The sequence below is a fragment of the Epinephelus moara genome, chromosome 24 (genome assembly GCF_006386435.1).
Source record: "Epinephelus moara isolate mb chromosome 24, YSFRI_EMoa_1.0, whole genome shotgun sequence".
In the NCBI taxonomy this organism is placed as follows: Eukaryota; Metazoa; Chordata; class Actinopteri; order Perciformes; family Serranidae; genus Epinephelus; species Epinephelus moara.
The window spans coordinates 37,086,195-37,110,265 of NC_065529.1; the positions used below are offsets into that span (position 1 = coordinate 37,086,195).

The 24,071-nt window shown below is 43.7% G+C and overlaps 1 protein-coding gene across 1 annotated transcript; it reads right to left on the bottom strand.

Annotated features, from left to right (window-relative positions):
* Window positions 1-4,757: 4,757 nt before the first annotated feature.
* Window positions 4,758-22,665, bottom strand: apcdd1l (adenomatosis polyposis coli down-regulated 1-like). Its single transcript, XM_050038261.1, has 4 exons — window positions 22,112-22,665; window positions 8,652-8,835; window positions 6,747-7,266; window positions 4,758-6,400 (listed from the first exon to the last, which is right to left on the bottom strand). The coding sequence occupies exons 1-4, from the start codon at window positions 22,194-22,196 to the stop codon at window positions 5,627-5,629; spliced, it is 1,563 nt and encodes a 520-aa protein (XP_049894218.1). The 5' UTR covers window positions 22,197-22,665; the 3' UTR covers window positions 4,758-5,626.
* Window positions 22,666-24,071: the final 1,406 nt, after the last annotated feature.

A 24,071-nucleotide genomic window follows, 5' to 3' on the forward strand; every position in this document is an offset into this window, starting at 1 on the left:
GTCCTCTCTGCCTCTGACAGTCTCTCTACTTTATGAGTACAGAAAACCGCAAACAGACTATGAAAAACTGTGCAGCCCCCGGGCCCTTCTCTTCAGTCATCATCACCACCCAGTTAACTATGGGTGGATCCATGCGGTTGCTGCTGGATTCACTGGTTCTCCATTTTAATGACAGATTCCGCACATCATTGTTCAGATAAATGCCACACGTCCACTCTCGGCTCGTCTTTGTCTGAGTCCGTTTTCTTTTTTTGTGTGTTGGCTTCAGGAGGTTACAGACCTATATTCTCCATCCAAGCCTGAAGGATGACCTCATGGGGCTAACAGCTGCCATCACCATTCTCGCAGGAGTTAATAGGAACAGCATGTAGTCTCTGGAAAGGACTGACTCGCTCTCTTTCTCCCTCGTTCTCTCTCTTTCTGTCCCCACTTGAATGCTGGAGAGCCAACTAACATCAATTTTGCTTCATTATTTTTTTGTGTATTTTACGTATTTACTCATTTTAAAGCTGCAGCACAGACAGTAGTTTACAAAAGCAGAATAGTTTGATGTGACAGCCCCTGAAAAGTTGGTCTAAAATCTTTAAGTGACTATAATCAATATTTTTTATAATAACACACAGAGTCTTTCAGCTTACTGTTTTGGTTTTCCGGCTCTACTGTTTTGTTTAAGTCTCAAAGCTATTATAGTGTTATGTTTTTTTAGCACAAAAACTATTTTAAAAAATACTGTATTCTGCTTGCCCAGCACCAAATGACATATAGGCAAAACTGGGGATTGGCTGGTGAAAACAGTGGAGCGTTTAGCAGCTAAAAAGCCAAATATTTTCCTTAGGAGTTCGTGGAGACCAAAAACAGAGCTAAAAGTTGAATTAATATTGGACTTCAATTCACCAGGTAGTCAGAGACACGACTCCAAATGAATAATAATGGTTCTCTGTGTCTGCTGGATGTGTTAATTATACAATGGTTTGTAAGTGGCTAACTGGTGTAGCAATACTGGAATTATATATTATATGTGTTTATAAAGTATTTTACAACAGCTTCGAATGTGGCCCAACCATCATAATCAAGGACTATAACTATCTGTTTTAAATAAGATTTGAACACTAAAACATGAAACTAATTTGCTTCATCAGGACTGTGTGGGTGTGTGTTGTTGTTGTTGTTGTTGTTTTTTTAAAGATTATTCTCATGGCTTTTTGCCTTTATTAGACAGGACAGTATTAAGAGTGTAAAGGAGACACAGAGGGGGTGACATGCAGGAAAGGGCCACAGGCTGGAATCAAGCCTGGGTATTGTCTTTGTACATGGACCTCTACCCGCTGAGCTACTGGACGCCCCTGTGTGTGGGTCTGATTTGATTAGATTTGATTGACAGTTACCAAACAATCCACCAACTGTCATCAGATTTGATTTGTCTCCACGTCTAATTTAAATCAGAGAGAGGTCAAATCACCAAAACTGTTTGAACTTTGATACACAGCTAATTTTGTGTTCTTGTAGGATCCCACTGCTCACAGTAAGAAACTGATTGAGAAAATATGGCTTCGGGCTCTTTAAAATTGGTTCCAATGTCTTTTCATGGACTTTGGTTTTGTTTTTTAATCCTCACAGATTATCTGTATGTAAATACAAAACATTTTTATACACACCTAATTTAAGGAGATAGTGTGAGCTGAGCTGTGCTGCCGGCAGCTATTTCTTTAGATGCAGGTGTCAGGATTTTACAAATGGAAGATATCTCACTCCGTGGAGCATGACGCTTCACTTACTTCAGTCATAACACTGGAAATCTGGAGCTATATATATAATCATCTGTTGTCTCCTAACTGCTGTGTCGCTCGCCTCATTTATTGCCAGAGCGACTGCGAAATCTATTTTGTTGGCTTTCGGCTGTTCATTCTTGTGATACATTGTGCATCCAATCTGATATCCGCCTGTGTGTTTCCAGCAGTTGGACCTGCGCTGGAATGCCTCGTGTAGTAATGTGCGAGCCATATGACACTTATTTATCAAACGGTACTAAGCTCACCCACCCACTATCTGGGCTTTGAATCAGACCACAGTCTAAACACCGCAGAGGGGACAACATCCAGCTGATGCTACAGTCCTGATTTTCTGTTTAGTTCTTGAAATAAAACAGCAGCTTTGGGATGGAGGACACTTTCATTTTACTCATGCAGGTCAGTCGGTTCACCAGACTGAAATATCACAACAATTATTGGACGGATTACTGTGGAATTTTGCACAAACAGTCATGGTCCCCAGACAATGAATCCTATTGACTTTGGCGATCTGATCATTTTTCCATCAGCACCACCACAAGGTTGACCTTTGTGGTTTTGACCAACATGCCAAAAACTATTTTATGCATTGCTCTGAAATTCGGTTCAGACTTTCACGTCCCCCCCAGGATAAATTGCAAAAACTTTAATCCCTTAACTTTACATCCAGCACCATCATCCAATACTTTGGTTTATGACTAAATATCAGCACAAATCAGTATAACAATGCTTTTTGTTAAGTGCAGGCAAATAAACTGAGATGGTGAAAAAATATCAGCATTGTTGCTGCCTGATCTGTCCATGAAACTCAATTTGTTCTATGTATGTGCAAAGATGGTTGGGGTAAGGCACTGATCTTGGATGGTGAGGGTAAAGACAGCCCATTGGTCAGAGGATAGGACCTAAAAAAATCAGATTTCTGGTGCATATTGGCATGTTTTTTGTCACTGTGAGCATGTTAGCAGGCTGACATTAGCACTTAGCCTATCTCTATAAAGAGATTCTACATATATATGCAGATATCTGGTGACGGTTTGGTATCCTAACCCCTGTCTGTCAGCAGTCGCCTGGCCGTTCAGAAGTGCATTTCCCCACGATGTACACAAACGATTTTGCTCTCTGCTCTGTTTAAATCAGATGTAGAGCTCTCTTTCTGTCTGCATGTGTCTCTGAGTGTGTCTGTGATTTTGTGTGCATGAGTGTGGGTGTGTGTGTGGCTCTGCTCGTCTCTTTCTCTTCGTGTTTAGACATAACTGACAGATATGTGGAAGCATGAGATGCATATTCTATTATTTATCACAGTCAGATCATTTATATCATATTCAAAATAATACATTTTCGGTGTGTTTTCCTTGCCAGATTTGCTTGCTGCTCACGGAAAAAAGTGTTATTGTTTCTGTTTGTAGTCCATTTGTAGTCCAAGTAGTTGACTAATCAGGTTTGAGCGGCAGGTAAACAGTTCGTGTAGAGAGACGGAACACATTAGCCACAGTGCAATCTCAGAGGCAATCAGCTATTGTCTGACAACAAGTTAGCTTTGTGTTAGCTTTTTAAAGAAATCATTATGCATTTATCTGTTTATGGAGATTAGTCGCAATGGCCGATGCATTGAAGGGGATGCGTTGGCTCTGGCTACACCAGATCAGCTGGTAATAGGCTACTGGCCCTTGGCTCCAGAGGCTTCTGGTTATCAGCAGTGGTGTAGTGGTAGTTGATGAGGTAGGTGTACTACTAGGTTGATGGGTGGTTTACAGAGGAGGAAGTGTAGCCTGGAAATCCAGACCCAAATCTAGAAAGATTTAGGGTCTGGCTATGAGTAATGCAAATGGCCCAACTCAAGGGGCGGCACCAAGCATGCATTTGAAAATATCACTGCACGCAATTGGATAACACTACGACCAATCAGAACAATACACGTGGTGACGTATACGCTTAGCTACCAGTGGAGCTAACTGGTAGATTAGTACCATATCCGGTCGGCAAAACAGCAAAGACGTCCTTCTTGCAAAGGAAAGATTCGAGCGCCGTCTTCTGTTCCTCTTTTAGAGAAAAAGCCAAGTCTAACTCGTTCATTGTAGCAGCCAAAGCCGTTTCAAACAACTGGTGTTCATCCGTAGCCATCTTGCAGTGTTTACTGACTGATTCCGGACTTAGTCGTCGCAGCGCTGTCGTCATCTGTTTAGCTCGCCTCTGGCCCGCCTATATCAGATACACAGATGTGATTGGTGCAGCTCGGCTCCAAGGGCATGGGTAATGAGTATCATTACTGATTGCCAGAGTGACTCGCTGAGCAAATTCAAATTGTGCTCTAGCGAGAACTCTGGATTTCCAGGGTAGAGGAAGTGGGTATACTGTCATATATTCCAATGGCTTTTTGGCTGATAGGTCCGTATACTGTAAACCGCCAGAAAGAGTGTGATATTCTGTGTTTGTGTGCAGTTCCTGTTTTATTTTGAAATGTCTTCTCATTGTGTTCAGGGTTTCTTGTACCTCCTGAGTTTTCCCGCCATTCTTGATTACCTCGTGTTTCACCTGTGTCTTGTTCCACTCACCTGTGTGTAGTTAGTCATCAGCCCTTGTGTATTTAAAGCCCAGTGTTTCCGCCATTCAGTTGCCAGAGTGTCATTGTCGCCTTGTGTGTTCTCCAGCTGTTTCCCTTTGTTTGTCTCCTTGGTTTTTGAGTCTGCTTGGATTTATGGACTTTGCTTTTCGTGTGATTTCACTGAACAGATTTTTCTGCCTTCACGACTCCTGACCTCCTATGTATGTGTGTGTTTTGTGATTCTGAGTGAGTCCCAGCTTTGTACTAAAGCATCATCATCATCATCATCATATACCCCATATACCTGGGTATACCTTCCGCCACACCGCTGGTCATCCGACAATATGTGTTTGAAGACTGGCACCCAGATGTCTCCAAGTGCCTGACAGAGCAGCATGGCTGTAAACACTTGTTTCAAAGATTGAACACAAGATGTTATGAAAAGCCATTTTAATACAAATAGAAAATAATCACTTCTTAAATGGCGAAACTAACTATAAAATATTAGATCAAAAATCTTCCTCTTATCAAAAGTATAAATGGTTAAAATAAATATTAATTAGATTTGTTTAGACTGGCTGCTGATAGAAAAGCAGGCTAATACAGGAGCTTTGACGGAGGACAGAGATAAAGCAACATGTCACACCACAGTGGCATCAGACCAGTGAGGATGAGGATGGCAGCTATTAGAGTGCTGATTACAATTGTTCCACTTTCCAGCTTCTTTTGTCTCCAGCATATTGAGAAAACAACGTTCTGTACAAAGTGCATTAGTTATACTGCATCTTGGATGAAAATGAGCTCTCGTGTGAAGTCCGCTGGGAAGTCCATGGCTTTTACTTTGATGTGGAAATGAAAACTGATCCACATTTCAATGCTGTGATTTTGCTTTGTAATAAAAGACATGACAAGAAAACTGCATGTACACAGAAATATGCAAAAGGAATAATTAATCTGTGAAGAGAGAACATTTGATCATAATGCAAAAGGAAGACGGTATAAAAGAATATATTTTTACATACTGACATGACGGCATTTGTATATACTGGTGGTTTATATACAGATTAGTTTAGGTAGAATTACAGCTGAAGTTAGGAGTCATTAAAGTGACTCTATAGGCAGCATCTGACAGCCAGATATAAAAATTTATTCAGCTCTCCTGAGTGTCTCATGATTTTTCTTGACCATCACACATGTTGGTCATCATCACGTGGAGGAAGAGTGAAAGAAAGCTGCCAGAAGACAATGTCCATCAATGACTTCAGCTGTGTAACAGGTGCGATTTGTGAATGTGTCTCTAATAAACAAAGAACCCGCTGCACAGCACAGATCCCAGCACCAGTAACACCAACTGTGCCAGTCTCTCTGTCCCACTGGCTGCTAACTGGACTTGCTTGCTGTTAAAACCTGAGCCGTAGCGATAGGAAGGCTGTTTGTCCCCACCGCTGCAAAGCACCATGGGAGCCTGAAAGGAAGTGGGCCTCCTGTGCGGTCGGTCTGGGCTTGACCCATCAGTCGGCCTCTCTCCAATGAACAGCAGTGGGTGTTTCTTGTGATCCAGCTCAGTCTTGAAGAGCTCGTACTCCTTATGTGGCAGCTTGATGCCCAGCAGGGTGCACCCATCTGTGGGGGTCAAGTCCTGCTCCACATTGACCTCCCAGCCTCCGGAGCGACCACACTTTCCAGACCTTGTCGCATTCAACAGCTTCGCTGTGGGCTCCTCCGCAGCTGTGACTCTCACCTGGGTGACCTTGAAGACGAATTCGGTGGCTCCTGAGACCTTGGCGGAGGGGTTTCCCTGAGCGTAGTGGCCCGAGGCTCTCAGGGTAAAAGTGGGCTGAGAGCAGGCGGGGTCCGAGTAGTGCCGGTAGATGCCCTCCCATGCGTGCTGGTCAGGATCGAAGGTGAAGTCTCGGGTGAGGAAGAGGACATTGGGACGGGTTTCGCAGCGCTGGCTGACCCAGCGGCCGGCCAGAGACAGAGGAGCTGCAGGTCTGCGGGGCAACACCGGGGGGCGCTGCTCTGAGGAGCGGTACACCAGGGCGCACACAGGGCAGGGGTGGATGTGATGCTACAAAGAAGAGGGAAGACAGTGTGATTTAAGGCTGCGACTAATGATTATTTTCATCATTAATAAAGTTGTCGATTAGTTTTTTTTGAACACTTGCTTTAAGGTGCAGTATGAGATTCTGGAGAAAGATTGTTGTTTGTTGAGTCTCATTTCTAGATTGTCAAATACAAATGCTTTGGGGTGGACCTTTAAAATGCTCTTGGGCAGCACACTGAAACCCCAACTGCCTTACTGTTGACCTGCTAATGGTACATTGTTTGTAGTGCCTGTGCCTGACTTTATAATTAATCTCCCACACCTCTCTGATCAACTCTCTCTGGTAAATACAAACACAGTAATGCCTCACCATGGCGTTCTGCAGCGGCTGTTGGTACCCTGTCGGTCTGTTCTGAGTCCTCTGTGCCCAGTCAGTGTGAATGTCCCCTAAGAGCAGCTCCTGGACCTTCCCTCCACGGCTGTGGTGCTGCGTCTCCACCCGCAGAAGTCCTAGCTCCAACATGGAGAAGCCCAGCGCTGCCAGGCATCCCCTCCCCGCCCGTGTGTTGTACAGCTCATACGGCTTCCCCAGCACCACACGACTCAGGGTCAGAGTCACGCAGGTCTGAGGCAGACTGGAGGCCAGCCTCTGCTTGGCTGCCATGCTGTGGACCACGATGCCCACCTTGCTGAGGTGGTGTTCAGCTTCGGTGCCCCCACGGGTGATCCAGGAGGCCTGGCGCAGACGAAGCTTCCCCCTGATCATCAGGGAGTAGGCCGGGTCCTCGCAGCTGCTGTCTGAGTAGTAGTGCTGCAGGGCCTGGAAGTGACGGCTGGGGTGGAAGGTGTAGGAACGGGTGAGGAACTCTGGGCCGGGACGGACTTCACACCTGAACACAGAGGAATGAAATGGTCATAATGAGGTAAGATTAGTGATAGAAATCATGACCCAGTTACTCAAGATAATTCACAGACCTTGCTGTGAGCAGTTTCATGTAGGAACTATTTTCTTTCTACTGAACTACACCAACCAACCACACCACTGTGCAGAAGGAAGCGTGCATCTACTGCTAGCACCACTGAGCTAGCTAATGTTAAACCTGAATTAACTGATTTCTGGCCAACTTGTTAGCCAACAGTGGCATTTTGCTCTGTTTTGGGTCTCCACCACCTCCTGAAGGAAATATATGTCTCTTTAGCTGCTCAGTGTTACCATATGTTCACCAGCTAGTTGCTAACTTTGTCTCTCTGTTGTTTGGTGTTTAACAGGCAATGTACAGTGACTTCAGCTTAAAGTTGTAGGCCAGAAAACTCAGAGCAACAAGCTGAAAAACTCATAGCTCAGGCCTAGTCCATACGAACACATGTATTTTTGAGGTTTTAACTTCATCTTCATTCTCCAAAAAAAAAAGAAAAAAGAAAATGAATAAAAATCCTGTCCACACACACTGTTTTAAAATAACTTTGTCAAAATGTTATTGCAAAAACACAATTGATGCACTGTATAGAGTGTGCCAGACCCACAGGAGGTGATATGACCCTTACCCTAAAGCCTTGTTGGCCAATCAGAAGCCACCGACAAAGCTATTACTAGAGGGCTATCTGGAGCTGTCAAATTCTGAAACCTATGTTCCTTAATATAGGGAAAGAAAAACTGTACATGTATGTGTAAACATATAAAAAGTCCCGTTAGCAAGGTTAGAGCCAGAACTATTTTGGCCATGTCTGTCATTGCATTACATGTCGCGTCATTTGTGACAGCGCACACCCTGGCATTACAAGCCAACACTGAAAACTGAGTTTCTGAACATGTTAAAGGACAACTTCGGCACCGCAGCACATAGTTTTTCTACCGTGTGACTGAGTGTATTTCAGCTTCTCAGTAAACATTTTAAACTGTATTGCATCTCCTGTCATTCACATCAGACTAAAGTAACGGTGCCTACAGCCCATTAGTAGCTTTGTGTGTGTATGTGTGGACTAGTCTTTAGCTTCATGGAGGTGACTGTGTGGGTTTGTGCATTCTGGGATTTTACCAGGTCTCAAAAACCAAGTCAAGTCCTTATTTCTACAATTCAAGTCTGACTGAAATCCACATCTTAAGTGTACAACTGTGGGGGATGCTTTTAATACAGATAAGGATATAACAGCTTGATGAGGCTGGATGTATATGTGAAGTGTCTTTTTAAGCTTTCTTGACTTAAATTCTACACATTTCAATATCTCTTTCTTGAGCACTTCATCGCTACAACAACTTAACTCAAAGAAAAATCACCTTGTTGACACCCAGGTGCCGTCCAGTCTTGGAGGGATGTCTGCTGTGATTCTCACTCTGTCCTGTGGGTGGCGGTACTGACAGTCCTGCTCCCACTGCAGGCTCTCACTGAGGTTGGAGGAGGAAGTGAAGGAGGCTGAGGGCACCTCCCATAGTTTACTCCCTGATCCAGACACAAACACAGCTACAGAGGAAGGGAAAGTCAGAGAACAGTGAGTAAATATTATCCCACCAGATAAACACACAGGGTCTTTTACACTCCATTTAGATTTCCAGGCTGATTTTGGGCGGACGCAGGAAATGGGAACACCAGAATGTTTCAACACTGAGATGATAACCGGCCTCCTTCATCAAAATATGAAGGGAACAGATAATAGCCACGAGGGAATATTCACATCTTCTCCCTGTTACATCTAAACACACTTCTGGTTGACTGCAAGCTGTGTCAGGGCTGTAATTTTGGTCAATTTTCCATGTAATGAGCGGTGAGCGGAGTGCTATAGAAACCATACATAGCTGTGAATCAGGACATTGGCCACGGTGTAGACAGTTTTGGCTTGTCACTCCAATCAGCCTGCAGCTGCAACACACAGGCCTTGTTTTGGGGATTTGCTTGGAGGCAGGAGGTGTGTGCGCACGGGTGTATGCTCTTTGTATATGTGCATTTCTATCATCAAGACAAAGCAAACAGTGGGTTTCTGACAGCAGCAGGCCGGCCGAGCCAAACACATCTGTTGATAATATGATTCAAAATATGATGATGAATGTTTTCGCTTGAGTTTTCCCAAACACTGACAGCTAAGTTAATCCAAATGAAAGCATTATTCACTCTATAACATTTATTGATCTGACACGTGCACATCTGTAGTCTGTCTGCCTGTCGTTGGTCATAACTGCGCTCTTCGCTTTTGTGTGTGTTGTCGACACGGCAAGGCCGAGCGCTCCGATCTGGTTTCAGTTGAGACAAAGAGGATTTTCTGATTGCACCCTCATGGTTGCAACGTGAGGAAACCCACTGGGGTTTGTCCGTGCAATGTGTGCAGTTTTTGTGAGAGTGTGTGTGTGTGTGAAAATTATGGCTTCAGTTTCATCCTTCCAAAACAAATGTCAAAAAGCGAAGGGGGATGAGTTCTCACAGACGCCTCCATCTCCTGTTTTCTCTTGTCTTGCTTCTCCTCGTCCCCTCAGTTTTATTCCTAATGGTGAATTATTGATTTTACATGTCAGTTTTTGTACGGATTAAAACAACTAAATATAACATGTTAAATAGTGAGCTTTAGATGTACAGTTGGGCTTAATTTGTTACCTCTGAACAAAGCCAGTTTGCTGTTTCCCCCTGCTTCCAATCTTATGCTGATCTAAAGCCTTTTTCACACACACTGTAGCTCCTAGTAAATTATTGGGATGACCTTTCAGGCACCGTAAGTGATTTTCCGTCTTGTGCCTTTTCACACGTGCCATGGCAATGCTGGAGCAGAGGGATTAAGGGACAGTCCAGCAGATGGCAGTAATGCTAGAAACGTGTTGCCAGTAAAACCATTGTTTTCCTGTGGTACAGCACACCTGGCGTGCGCTCCTTTCTTGAGCCACACATGACATTTTTCTAATCTTTTTTAGATGTGCATACGGGTTAGAATATTCTCACCTTTTCCTGGTAGCTGTGGTAGGAACAGTGGGACAATGACTTATGCAGACAGAAGGTTGATTTTAGAAGTATTTTGTTACAATGAAGGCCACCCTGTAATTCAAATACTAATTGGCGAATGCATGCCGTTTCTCCGGGTTTTCTCCAGGTACTCCAGCTTCCTCCCACAGTCCAAAGACATGCAGGTTAACTGGTGACTCTAAATTGTCCGTATGTGTGAATGTAAGTGTGAATGGTTGTCTGTCTCTATGTGTCAGCCCTGTGATAGTCTGGTGACCTGTCCAGGGTGGACCCCGCCTCTCGCCCAATGTCGACCCTCAAGAGGATAAGCGGTGATGAAAATGGATGGATGCCGTTTCAAAGCACTGTTGCAGGATTCTTGTACACAAGTTGTATATGCCGGTGTCACAGTGTATCTCAGCTGGTCCTTGTAATCATGTGTAGTTGCCTTTTTTGTGTTTTATGGTTCATTTCTAGTATATATTAACATGCTTTTTGGCTTTTCTTTGTAGTAATCTTATTGTGTGTTTTATATTGCTTGTTTTAGAGCTTTACATTTTTATTCTCTGTATTTTTGTTCTGTAACTTATGTTGCTGCCTGTCTTGGCCAGGACACTTTTGAACAAAAGATATAAATCTCAAGTGGTTTTTCTGGTTTAATAAAGGTTAAATAACAAATAATTGAGTACAATGGGGTTTACTATGCCGATAAAAGGGCTAGCTAACTAATTAGCTGTTGGATTGGGAGAGATCTACAGAAAATGTGAGAGGGAAGGGGGAATTTATACCACATCATGATGCCCAACATGATGTGCCAAGGTGTTTTTGCTTCTCAGTGTGACTGGGGCCTTGTGGATACAAATCACCATAGTACCCAACAGAACAAGAAGAAGATAGAGCAAGGCCATATGTATGTGTACGCTCTGGAGGACATCTCTTATTATTTCAGGAACGTGGTGGGCGAGGAGCTGTTTTTGTCTAGTGCTAGTTGACTTGTAACGTATTTGTGTGTTAGATATCAAATCATGTGCGAAAGCACTGGCGTAAACCGTAAAGAAATCGCAGATTCCAGTACGTCCTCAGCTGAGTCTTGTGTTTGGTTCAGTTCCTCCACGTTAAAGCATCTTTCGTCAGTCCCCTGCAATGCTGCTGCTTTCATTCACAACACAGCCGTACCAGCATTTCACTGAAATATTACTAGGTCTTGAGGTAGGAGATTGGCGGTACAGATTTCCCTGAATAGTGCTCCATGCTCTGATTCACTCTTAACCCCCTGCAGGAAATGTTTCTAAACATTTCAGGGATAGACTGCATGTGTGAAAGGGGCTTAAGATAACCGTCTGCTGAGTGTTTTACATTTAACAGTCAAGCGAGACAATATTTCGAGAGTCTCTGCCATAAGAAACTTCTGCTTTAAGTCAGAGTGTCCATCTTACTTTTTCCTCCATTTCCATTTTTTCCTTCTCTGTTATTCCCTCTTGCTCTGCTTCGTCCTCACAGCTCTCGCATTCTTGCTCTCACTTTCTCAACTTTCCTTCGGGGTCATCTGTGGTCGACAGCTTTATGGGTGTAATCTCACTCCACTTTTTCTCTCCTTTGACTTTAGATGCACTTGGGGAGAACATCACCTGTCGAGCCTCCAGTTGAGCTGGGAGTTAGCTGTTGAGCAACAGATCAGTTTGTTCTCTTACGACTGAGCAGATGGAGCTGAAGGAAAACGGGGACTTTGAATGGAAAGTGTGTGACGTTGGATTTTTATTTTTTTTTCTGTGAAAGGCTCCCAAGATGGCGGCTGACTGATCGGCGTTTATTAACCTTGTTAGTGTCAGAGGGAGGATATTTTTTGTTCCCCTAAATCTTGGAATGCCTCCCATATGCTGACCACAACCACAGACATGTGTGCAGCGCAGTCATTTCCTAGCATCCTTCCACCTGACACATACACACACACACACACCCACACACACACAAATGTAGAGTTTGGATAGTTTGAAGTATAAAGTCACCAAACCACAAAACCAGATTTAAACTCAGGGCACATTTCTCCTCCTTCGAGCTGTCTGTCAATTTGCTGATATGATTAATACTTCTCTTTCCTGTCAAAGGCATTGAAACATGTTTGCAATTTTCCCCCATGCGGCGATATGTTTGTTTATGCTCCATGTCACTGCAGCTGGCTAGGGAACCCGGTCAGTCGGACCCAGCTGCGCTCCCACGGGAGAGCTCGGAGCAGAAATGCTAATCAGGATTAATTAATTTCCACCGCTCCTTGCAAGTCATCCAATCGGTCTGTTTTGTGTTATCCACCCTTTGTAGCTGCATGCAACATGTTGCCTAAGTGGTTACTCACACACAGTGCAATGAATGGACAGAGAGGCGAGAGTCGCAGTATGTGATGTGGAGTCATTTTGGGTTGCTATATTTGAGTTTCTGTTTTTGCCAAAGCATTTCTATAGAGTTTCTTGAGGTCACTTGTCATTCAGCCCCTTTCCCTCTCTTGGATCTTACTCCAGTTGGGCATATGGTTGCATTTACTAAAGGAGTACTCATAAAAGCAGAGCTTAGTAAAACAAAATTGCTCATTGTGGGGTTTTAAGTATTCTTCTACAAAAGAGCCTATTCCGACCACAAGTGAGGCGATGTTGTAATACATATGATAATATCCAACCTCCATCCCAATTTGGAGGAGTTGGGGGACTATTTTAGTTGATTCACTTCCTACATAGGCAGTCAGATATCATTAATTTTACCCCGCAATGGTTCCCACTGATTTATTGTTCCGCCTTGGCCCCTAAAATCTCCCCCATGATGCAGTCTGCACCTTCCTGTCACAGTGTGATGCTCGGTGCATCTTTCAGAAACAGACTTTATGTATTTACCCATAAAACTCACTGGAAGATGAATTTAACGCTGTGAACAGTTACATTTATGGGTCATGCTGGCAGTTTATTAGGTACACCCAAGCAGCAAACTCTAGGACTGAAAAATGAAGCCCATGTGGAAGTGCTAAAAACTGCAGTTTCTCTGATGGCCACTTGAGGCTGACTCAAAAAGTGAGTCATACTCCATAGACCCTCATGATAAAATGAACATTATATTAAAGCTATAAGTTACACATATTTAAGGGCATGGCTGATTAAGTGACAGGCTGTCTGGGAAGCGTCACCGCAGTCTATGAGTCAGATCAACCCCTCACTCCTCCACAGCTCCACAGTCTCAAACAAATATGGTCACTTCTGACTCCAAAAACCAAAGATGGCAACAGCTGAAATGCCAACTCAAGGCTCCAAAAACCAATAGGTGACATCACGCTGGCTACGTCCACTTCTTTAATACAGTCAGATTTATACTTGTACATCAGCTCTATGCAGAGTCTACGCCATAGCCTATGCAGGTGGCCTATGCCGAGCATTTATACTTGTGCGGTGGTGCGTCTGCTGCAGTTACAGCTACAAAACACTAGTCGGCGGTGGGGTTTCTATGAAGTGCTGTAAATTTTAGTTGATTCCAAACACACCAAAAACACACATTAAACCTGGCTTAATAGCGACAATTTCAAACATAAGTAGCCTACTCAAATCTGCTTCACTCTAACTCGCAACATTCACAGACAAAGCATTTGTCTTTTGCTGGACACATTTTCCCCACAAATACAACATGCTAACTTTATTAGCACAAGCCTATGGCATTTTACCCCGTATAAATTAGCCTAGCAACTAGCGGACTTCTCTCTACTCATATGAAGCCAGGGACAACAGCAACATTTAAAAAAGGTTACGCTACAAAATTCGGGTCACAGACAAAGCAGTTGTCTTGCACTAAACACATTTTCCCCACAAATAGGCTATAACATGCTAACATTATTAGCACAAGACTATGGCATTTTATATAAATTAGCCTAGCGACTGGTGGAGATTTCCTCTGCACATATGAAGCCAAGATAAATCTCACACAAGACTTAAAATGCTTTTTAGTGGAGGCTTTATTGTCTTTACAATTTATTGTTTCTTGTCTGTGAAATTAAAGTAAATAAAAGCTTTGTTTCCACTGAGGGAAATGGTTTCAGCTTACAAAAATAGACAGGAGGTCTGCGTCACCACAACGTGTAGTTACATTTCTGGGAAGGTGCACGTCAGGCTACTGCTCTACGTCAAGACAGAGCCTACGCCGTAGGTATGTCGTCGATTTGATGCAGAAGTATAAATCCCTCTTAATACAACAATCCTACAATACTACAGGCAACTCAGTGTACATGTAGAATTGAGGTTCGCCTGGAAGAAATGAAACAAAATGCTGTTTATTATAAAATGTCTGTGTCAGATATAAAAGCTAATTACACAACACACAGTAATCCAACTAATCAGGGACATCTGTGAGGTATTTGTTAAAACTGACAGCAGCTATGGGCTTCATACGGCCTCAAAACTGAGAAATAACACAGACGAGAATTGATGAAGTGCAACGGCAAACATTTACTCCAATTAACTTCACTGAGGTTTTTTACTTTAAGGTGCAGTCTGCGATTCTAATCAAATACACTTTTTGTCAAATTCAGCAAATATCTCTTCACAGACTGCTGACTGTCTGTTGTTGTGGGCATACACAGCTCTGGCTCTGTAAATAAGAACAACAACAAAACAACAACAGCAACTCTCTGTCCTCCACATCCTTGCCCACACGGAACGGAGGCAAACCATGATAGTGATGAAATGTAAATAACAGCGGAAGTATTACCAGAGCTTCTGAAGGGGCACTGATGAGAGGGGCATATTTCTTTGGGTGTTGACTTGGAATAGTGTCAGTCTTTCTCCAGAATTGCTGACTTAAGTCACACCATGTCACAAACCTCCATGACTTAATAGTTCACTGAAGCCTCACAGCCAGTAAATAACACAGGCTCTTCCCACATTAAAGGATGTGTTTATATTTTCTCAAGTCCGTTTAAAACACCGTCAGGTGCCCAAACGGACATGGAAGCAGCTTTTGCTTGTTGTAGTCATTCCTCCTGTATAATACAGAAGTCTAATCACATCTTTCTGGTTTAAAATTCCTTCTTTGCGTTACTCTCCATTCACCGCAGCTCGACAGAGAAACACTGTCCAGGAAACACAACGAGGAAACTTTGTACTGAAAACACTTCAGGAGACACCCTTGATTTGAAGCCTCATTTAAGGTATATTTTTGCACAGAATGAGGACTATGGATTTAGTCCCCTAACACTTTCATTTGGAGCTCATCAGGACAACCCGGTCTCACTCCATAGTCGTCGAAATCCGGCACTTGGGCAATGACTTGCTGTGTCAGACACTGGCGAGAACAGCCATCCTTAAACGCTGGCATGACGGCGGTGTCAGAGGAAAACACGGCAGGACAAGAATGAAAGTTAAGGCGGCAAAAGTCCAAGTAGGGTGGATGGGTCTGAAAAACACAGACTTTCACCCGGGAGAGCAATGTTCTCATCCCGTAAGATTATAAATCCAAACCCTGTTCTTTTTTTCCTAAACCCAACCACGTGTGCTCATCGGTGGAGGAAGAAAACGTAAATTCCCGTGCGTTTATTTTGAAAGAGACTGTATGTAACAGGCAGAACTTGACACGGCGTCCCAGAACGCCAACAACCAACGCAACCCAGGGTACCTTTCACATCGTATCTAGACGAGGAAGGTCCATGACCAAAGTCGATATGTGACGAGGTCAAAGAGAGAATGTGTTGATCAGGAAGGGATCTCTTAATGGTCAGAATTAAGACAAGCAAAGGTCTGAATTCACTGTGTACATGAGCACCTGACATGAACCTATCCTGTAATGATAATGAGACAGCAAACATTTTACTTATTTTTAGTGTTAGGACTATGAATATATTGATTGACAGCGAGATAGCCCAGTCAGTGTCAGTGCAAGTCTTATTTAATGTATGCAGGAAGCTGTGGTTCTGCTGTGGCTGAAAGGGTTAAAGACACTTATTCTCTCTGTCTTCCTGCCGTGCTGCAGTAAATCTGATGTCATTGTCCAGAGCAGCCGAACAGCACGCTACAGGTCTGTAATTACAGACAGACAGAGACAACACTCATCCCCCATTTGTCCTCACGCAGTATTGCAACACTCCCACAAGGGGTCAGCGCAGCAGCCTGTGACCTGTGTGTGGTCTGGACGGTCAGTCTGTCATCACCACCAACACTGCCGCCGCCACCGGCCCTCGTTTAGCCGACTGATGAGCAGCCAAAGTAATCTACCTGTCTTTGAGCTCCCATATTCATCAGCACACACTCACATGCACACGTGCACGTTCACAAAAACACACTGCACACATTGATTTACAGTACACTGCAGAAGGGATACCATTTATAAAGGACCTCCGGGCTGCACTCTGTTTGTTTGTTTGCATTTTTGATTAGGGTTTGGCAGCCCCCCTCGCTCTCCTCTCTCATGTCTCATCTGCAGCGCCAAAGTCAAAATACAGTTTTATGTACTTCTTTATTTGGAGCTATCCTGGAAAAACAAGAACCAGATCCAGCCACTTTTGATTCAGGGCTTGCAGCGGGAATCAAGAGCTTGACGTTTCAGTCGACCCTGCGCCTCGTTCATTAGAGAGAGACGCCTTTGTCTGCTTCATAGCTGCTTCTATTGAGGCTTTGAAGGGAGAATCATTAAACCTGCCAAAGTGGAGGCAGTGAAGGTGAAAGAAAAAAAAAAAAAAGCAGCGGTGATGGTGCACTGAAGTGATGGCAAGGCAGCACCAACTTCTCCATGTTCCAGTATTTTAACTGCTTCCTCATGTGTTTCCTACTTTATTTTACAACATCCTCACCCTATTTCTTGCAGTGTGGTTACCCCCAGTGTCTCGTAAAGCTGCTTTCTCATCTCTCTTTGCCTCAGTGCCGCAGCACAAAACCCTCCAAACTGTCCCTGAAGTGCCCGCTGCCCTCCTGGCCCACCTCCCCCTCCACTGATTACTGCTCCCCTCCCCTGATGAAAAAGCCATGATGTTTACGGCTCATTTCTCTTGGATGGATTTCAGATTCCTCCCGTCTTCCTTTTTCCCCGTCTTTGTTTCATTTTTTTCTCTCTGTGTGTGTCTGTCAGTGGTTGATGAGGTGAATGAAGCTGGTCAGGAGGATGAGGGGTTGGAGTAGGGTGGAGTGAGGCTACTTCATGAGCAGGGATGACAAGATTAGTGAGGTGTTTTCTCTGTGTGTGTGATGCTGCAGTAGCGCCGAGATTCTGCTCATTCCACATATTTAGGTGACTGTTGCACATTCCTAACAGTTCACAGCTGCTTTTTCAGTCACTGAGCTGTCCTCCAGATCTTGGATAGGTGTTAGACAGATATTTCCAACGTTATTTGGCTTGTGAGAGCGTACGAAACACTGTCTACTTGCAGCTCCGCGACACAAATTGCTTATGTTGCTGCATTTGTTTTAACCCGGACAGAGTTTGGTGCAAAGGGGCTTTTTAGATTATTTGTCACTCTTGTGATGGTGGAGCAGCTCAGGAGTAGCTCTATTGTTCTTCATAGTAAACACCTATCAGGACTCATTAAAAAAATAATTATCTAAGTAACCAGCTCTGTCACAGTTGCCTTTAAACAACTCCAAAGCCTCCACACGTCACATATTCTTTATTTAAAACATGTAGATGTAGAAAACAACACACTGTGGTTTAACAAGCAGCTAGGGTTCTGTTTTACTGACCACCAACAGCTCACATTGGAACGAATGGATTTGGTGAGCTTGCGGTTGCAACATGGGAAGCAATGTGCAAGTGATAAAGTCGTGAGAACACTGCTGCAACAAATGGTGTCTAGATGCCAACGAGGCTAACGGCTTAGCAAGCTAGGAAAGGGGTAATGCAGAAAATGCAAAGACATAATGACAGAGGGAAAACGTGCCCGTTGGGAACATCATTTTCATAACATTTCCCTCAGACGTATTCTCAAATTATGATGAAAAACTCTGTACGTCTCTAGTAAAGCAAGTCCCCAGAAACAGCACTGCACTTTGAAGCCAATTTTATATAGTGGCCGAAGTGGAATTACAACTTCCCTGTCCGTCACGTGATGCCATCGGCATTGACTTCTTTCCACTGACTTACATCATGAAAGAGACGTCTGTAAATCAGCGGATAATATTTTTAAGGGGAAAATTAACCTTCCACAATACACGTTTAAAAAAGTCGTGAAAGTTGTCAAATTTACTACTTGCCGAATCCTGAGTAATTCTCCTACTGTCAGTCATGGGAGTGAGTCAGACACTGACCAGTTGGGAGGCAGGTTAAATGATAGTGCGCTTGATCTATGGGCCGATGGATGCAGAAGATCCAGGTCATTTTACACCCGGAAACTTTTTTGGCTTCATGTGTCACTGAACAACTTTCATCGGAATGGCTGTGGCCCCACCTCCAATACTGTGCTCAGTTCTCTTTATACATCCATGTAGTAAAAAGGGAAACCTGCATTTTTGCATTTGATTATTTGATGACGTGCCTCTGCTGTGTGACAGTAAACTTACACAGTTGTTGTCTAAAGACGCCTCAAGACAGCAAATGTTGAAAGTACTGGAGTGTAACTAGGATTCGTAACTGTAATGTAATTATCGAGTCCCTTACACTACTCGTTGCTAAACAGAAGTAATCTCACTCCCAAGTGATGTGTTATGGCCCTGTCAAGGACCGAAGAAGGCAAACAGAAACCAGTCCTGCAGAACCCTGTTTCTGTCTCTCTCCCTTTCCTCCTTGCTTGTCGCCAAAGTCAAGCGAAGGTCAGGTTGATTTAGAGTTTTTTCAAAGAACATGAGGTCTGTTGTTGTGTTATTCTAACCCTGAGCCCGCCTTCCTTTTTGGGGGGCTTTAACCCCACCATCTCATAGCGGTCTCCCGGACCAGGAGTCCCCCTCTGTCCCCGGGGCAGCGCATGGACGACCGCTGTTGTCTTTTCATCACAGTGTAAGCTGGTTAATCCAGCGGCCTCGTTTATTTAGAGAAGGGATCTACGGGGGTTTGCCCAGTGAACGCTGCTGCCAGTTCCACTGTGGTTAGCGAACTCTGGCTCCTGTTCACAAAGCAACAAAACACACATCGTCCTGCTGCATTCACACCCTCACCATGAGTGAAACAGCTGCCACACTGAGCCCAAAAAAATTCCACCTACTCCACCATTTTCTCAGCTTTATATGTGAACCATTGCTTTTTGTGCTGTGAGAGAGCAGAGAGACAGCACCTGATAGTTTGGTGCCTTTTCTTGGTGGACGGCCGAGGCAGATGAGATGGAGATAGCGGACAAGAGAAGTTGATGGTCCATTGATGTCTTCGAGCTGAGATTACATCAGTTTCACCTTAGTCCAAAAGCTCAGTTTGGAGACGTTTCGGGCGATCCAGTCAGTGGCTGTTTCACAAACTTGGAGAGTTTTAAGTCGGACTGTTGCAGGCCGAAACATGAACACTGCATCCATGGTTTAATTCGTATTAATATGATATAGAGCTTTTTTTCCTGTATGGTAAAATGAAGCAGCAATAGGGTGGGATCACAACACGTTCCCATCCAGTCCGCTTCAGCTCACTGTCCCACAACAGGAAATTCTTTTGTCCAAGAATCCACCAGACCTCATCCAAATATTCACTGTGGTCTCTTCTATGTGGCCACTTTTATCTTTCTCAAAAACATTGTCAAGTGAGGCAGAACCCAGAGAACGAGAGTGTTTGTAGCTTTAGAATTAAAAGTTTGGGTTCGAAAGGCATGAACGGATTATGAGACGACGGGCCCCTGGGCACAGATACCCAACCACCTTTCCTACATAGGAGCAAGACACACACACACTGTGGTAGTTTTACGTGTCTTTGTGGTGATTTTATGTCTTTTGTAGCTGTGTTTCTCATTGTTGTTCTTGTTTGGGTCTCTTTTGGGTCATTTTTGGTCATTTTTCTGTCACTTTGTAGTCGTTTTGTGTCTCTTGAAGGTAATTTTATGTCTTTTTTAGTTGTTTTTCTTGTCGTTGTTGTTGTTTTGGTCTGTTTCAGGTAATTATAAGTAACTTTTCTGTTGCTTTGTAGTCATTTTGTGTCTCTTTATGGTTGTTTTACGTCTTTTATTAGTCGTTTTTCTTCTCGTTGGTGTTGTTTGGGTCTCTTTTTCCGCTTAATTTTTTGTAAGTTTTGGTCATTTTTCTGTCGATTTGTAGTCATTTTGTGTCTCTTTAAGGTCATTTAATGTATTTTTTAGTTGTTTTTCTTCTCATTATTGTGGTTTGGGTCTCTTACAGGGAATCTCGTGTATTTTTTGGTTATTTTTCTGTCACTTTGCAGTCGTTTTGTGTTTCCTTGTGGTTGTTTTTTTGTCTCTTTATGGTTGTTTTGCCAGTGTTTGTACTTATTTTGTGTCGTTTCACAGGTCATTTGCATCTCTTTGTGGTCTTTTTGTCTCATTGTGGTAATTTTTAGTCTCCTTCTGGTTGGTATTTGTTAATTTGAGTGACATTTTGCCAGTAAAGACCAAGGGGCCTTTGACACTTTGGGCCCCTGGACCCGTTAGGCCTGTTTAGTAATCCATTCATGTTCAAAGGATGCCCAGTAAATCCCAAGCAAACAGTCAGTATGAAGCACACTGACTCGGGAAGCTTTCCCTGCACAGAAATGTCGTTACACCTGTCATAATTCATCTGAATTTAAATTTTATGGTGCAAACAGTTTTGCTTTGGTGTCGGTTTTGGCTCTTTGAATTAATCCCTGATCAGTTCTCTGCTGAGGAGCTGCTGAGCTCCCTCTGACATCTGTTTAGGGCCAGCGGCTCAACCTCGCCTGTCTCCTCTACTCGACTTGAGCGGTGAAAAAGAAAACAATCCACAGATACCAGTCTACCAGTCTACCACTGAAGCAGCTAGGGATGGATGGAGAGAGGGGAGGGGAGGGGTGGGGGAGTTGCTGGGTGATGACTAACTGGGCAGATGCCTCCTCCTGTCTGACTCCCGCCGCTCATCACTCTAACCAGCCCTGATGGCCAAAACGCAGAGCTTCCGCGAACGAGGCTGCGGCGGCTGGACAATCAGCTCTGCACAGCAGCCTGAGGTGAAGTCAGTAATGGCTGTCTCCTGTTATTCTAACCATTAACATAATGGCAACATTAGTTCCAGGGCCACGCTTCTCTGCTCCGAGGGAACCATTGTTTAAAGGCACCAGCCACAGCTCTCTTTTAGAGGCTCCTCCGCTCACCACAGATCCGCTTTGAAGACACACAGAGGAGGAGCGGGGAACACAGACCGGCTATTCATAAGTCTAACGCCACCATAGGTCGTGTTTTTATTTTTCATTTCAAAGTGCTGGTCCACATGTTGAACTCTGCAAATCATTTCAATTGTGACAAATTGCGTAATTACTTCCTTGTAATTATGAGTTTGTCTGTTATAATCTCTTCTGTTTTTGTGTCTGTATGCTGCCATGTGTTCTTTAAGCTAAATCCGCAAGTGTTCAGCTGATTTCTCACATGAGAGAGCGTTTATCTCTTTTTTTTTCATACTGGAAAAGCTTTGGATTACAGGCGGAAATCTGCTGCGATCTTTTAAGATCAGATTCTAAATGCAAGATTTACAAGTCAGTCCCGTACTTAAGAATACAATTTTTTTAGGATTCACAGACCGTGTGATTTTCTAACACCAGCATCATTTTTAAAAATTAAACCCAGGCTAAAATAAATTAGGCTTTGTATAAATTTCATCAGGTGAAATCTGCACACATTTAGAGAACAGAAATCTGTGCATTTATTTAAGAAAAACTGGACGACTTTTTAAAAAACACACTCTGTCATCTTGCAGACAGCGGCTGAACTCACCTTGCCACAGCCACAGCAGCCAGACTCCCCTCAACAGGTGACTGAAACGTCTGCTTGACATGTTTCCTGCTTCCGCACACTTCATTCACACACTCCTCAGCTCAGAAAACAAACTTTGATCCTCGGGAAATCCAAGACACAGAGAGGGCTCCTGTCAACAAGAGACGATCATGTAGGATATCACCATGACACAAGCACATGTATGAAGAGTCCAGTAATCCCCCAGATGAAATTCTGGTCTCCTGTTCAGTCAGCAGGGAGTTTCTTCTTCTTTTTGTTCTTCTACCTCCACTTCTTGGCTTCCATGGTCTGATAAGAAAGTCCTCAGTTGGAACCACACGCTTCATGCAACTCCTGCACACTGCTGCTGCCCTTAAGTGGGGAGAGAGGGAGAGAAAAATGCTCTCTCTTTCTCTGTGTCTCTTTCTGTCTCTCCACCCCCCGCTCTCTCTCAATCACACACCGTTGCCTCACTACTGTGCAGCTCTGTGGATCTGTTCCACTCCATGCATGTGCAGCAGACTGTGTGTGTGTGCATGTGAGCAGGAGTATTTTGTGTGTGTGCTCTCCCGTCTGGCTCTTATAGTTTTGAGCTGAGAGGAGGGAGTGAGAGAGGGAGAGATGGAGGGAGGGCAGAGATAGAAAAAGTTTCAGAGTGTGTGTGTGTGTGTATGTGTGTGTGTGTGTGTGTGTGTGTGTGTGTGGAGGAGGGGGTTTGAGCTTCAAACTTCCTAAAGCGAAGGCTCTGGGGAGCTTTTAGAGCAAGGTGCAAAAGGGCAGCGGTGAATAGGAGTTAACACTGCAATGCTACACCACATCTGATGCAACACCCAAATTACATCAACCTAAAATATAACAACATGTTTTCTCACTTACCGCAGCTCTGCTGGTGTCGAGCCATGCAGATAGTTTTGTGTTGGTTTGGCGATAATCATCTCTGAAATTCTTGCCTGCACACAAATAAGATGAATGCATTTAAAACCTGTATATACAAACAATGTTGAGCAGCAAGTGTTACTGAGTAATGTGCTATGTAGTGTAAGTGATTAGAATTTGATATTCAGTGATTAAATTGCAGTTACTTATCGCAGTAGCACGTGTGTTTTCAACAATTTAAAAGTCAGCTTGTCACTGTTTCTCTGTGTTTAGTGGAGAAACTGGTCCTGGGTATGTTAGTTTGGAGGATTTTGGAGAGTTCGTTTGTGTAACTCACCGGATGTAGACTGTGGCTACAAATCTGCCATTGGCCGGCTACTTGGGCTGGCATTAACCCCACTTCGGCTATCTGCATGTTACCATTTTTTAATTCCCTTTTCCTGCAGAAAAATAATAAGAACAACCTTTGAGCTAACAACCTACACGCTGAAAATGGAACGTTTGATGAAAATTTGAATCTTGCAATAAGGCCTGCCTGCTTTGTTCTTTTGAATTGTTGTATCTGAAACCAATGAAACAACTTGTGAACACACCACAGAAAAGACTGCCTAATGCTGATCCATTTTCTGACACGATCAGTCGGGCTCAATTTGCCACATCTTTAAACTCCGGCAGAAGCCAGTGACATTAACTCGATGCTTGATCCGTTCCACTTCACAAGAGCTACTGTGATATCTTCGTAATAATGTTCTGCTTGAGTCACATACAGCAAATTGTCTGGGGTTTTAACGTGCCCCTTGAGCTCCTCCAGAGCTAGTACAGTTAGTTACGTATAGTCAGGCTTTACCTCTGGGGCACCGATTATCAAATAATGTTTGTCTTTTTATCATTAAAAGTTGAGTCACACACAACATACATCTTTTTTATTTTTCTGTGGTGTGTTCTTTTGCAGAAAATTAGCCTTAGCCTCTAATGACAATGCTCACCTCCCCACGTGCATGTGTTCCACCAAAACAAGTTCCATCCCGACACTGTTCTGCAAGAAGACCGTCATTGAATGCTGAGCACTGCAGGTGCACGCAGT

What these genes read in the sequence shown, in the direction of transcription:
- apcdd1l (XM_050038261.1), bottom strand. Translation starts at nt 22,196, where the DNA reads ATGAAGTGTGCGGAAGCAGGAAACATGTCAAGCAGACGTTTCAGTCAC. An exon ending in GCTGCTGTGGCTGTGGCAAG is followed by an intron (nt 8,836 to 22,111) that starts GTGAGTTCAGCC and finishes CTTCCTCTGTAG; the next exon opens with CTGTGTTTGTGTCTGGATCA. An exon ending in GGCACCTGGGTGTCAACAAG is followed by an intron (nt 7,267 to 8,651) that starts GTGATTTTTCTT and finishes CTCTGTGTTCAG; the next exon opens with GTGTGAAGTCCGTCCCGGCC.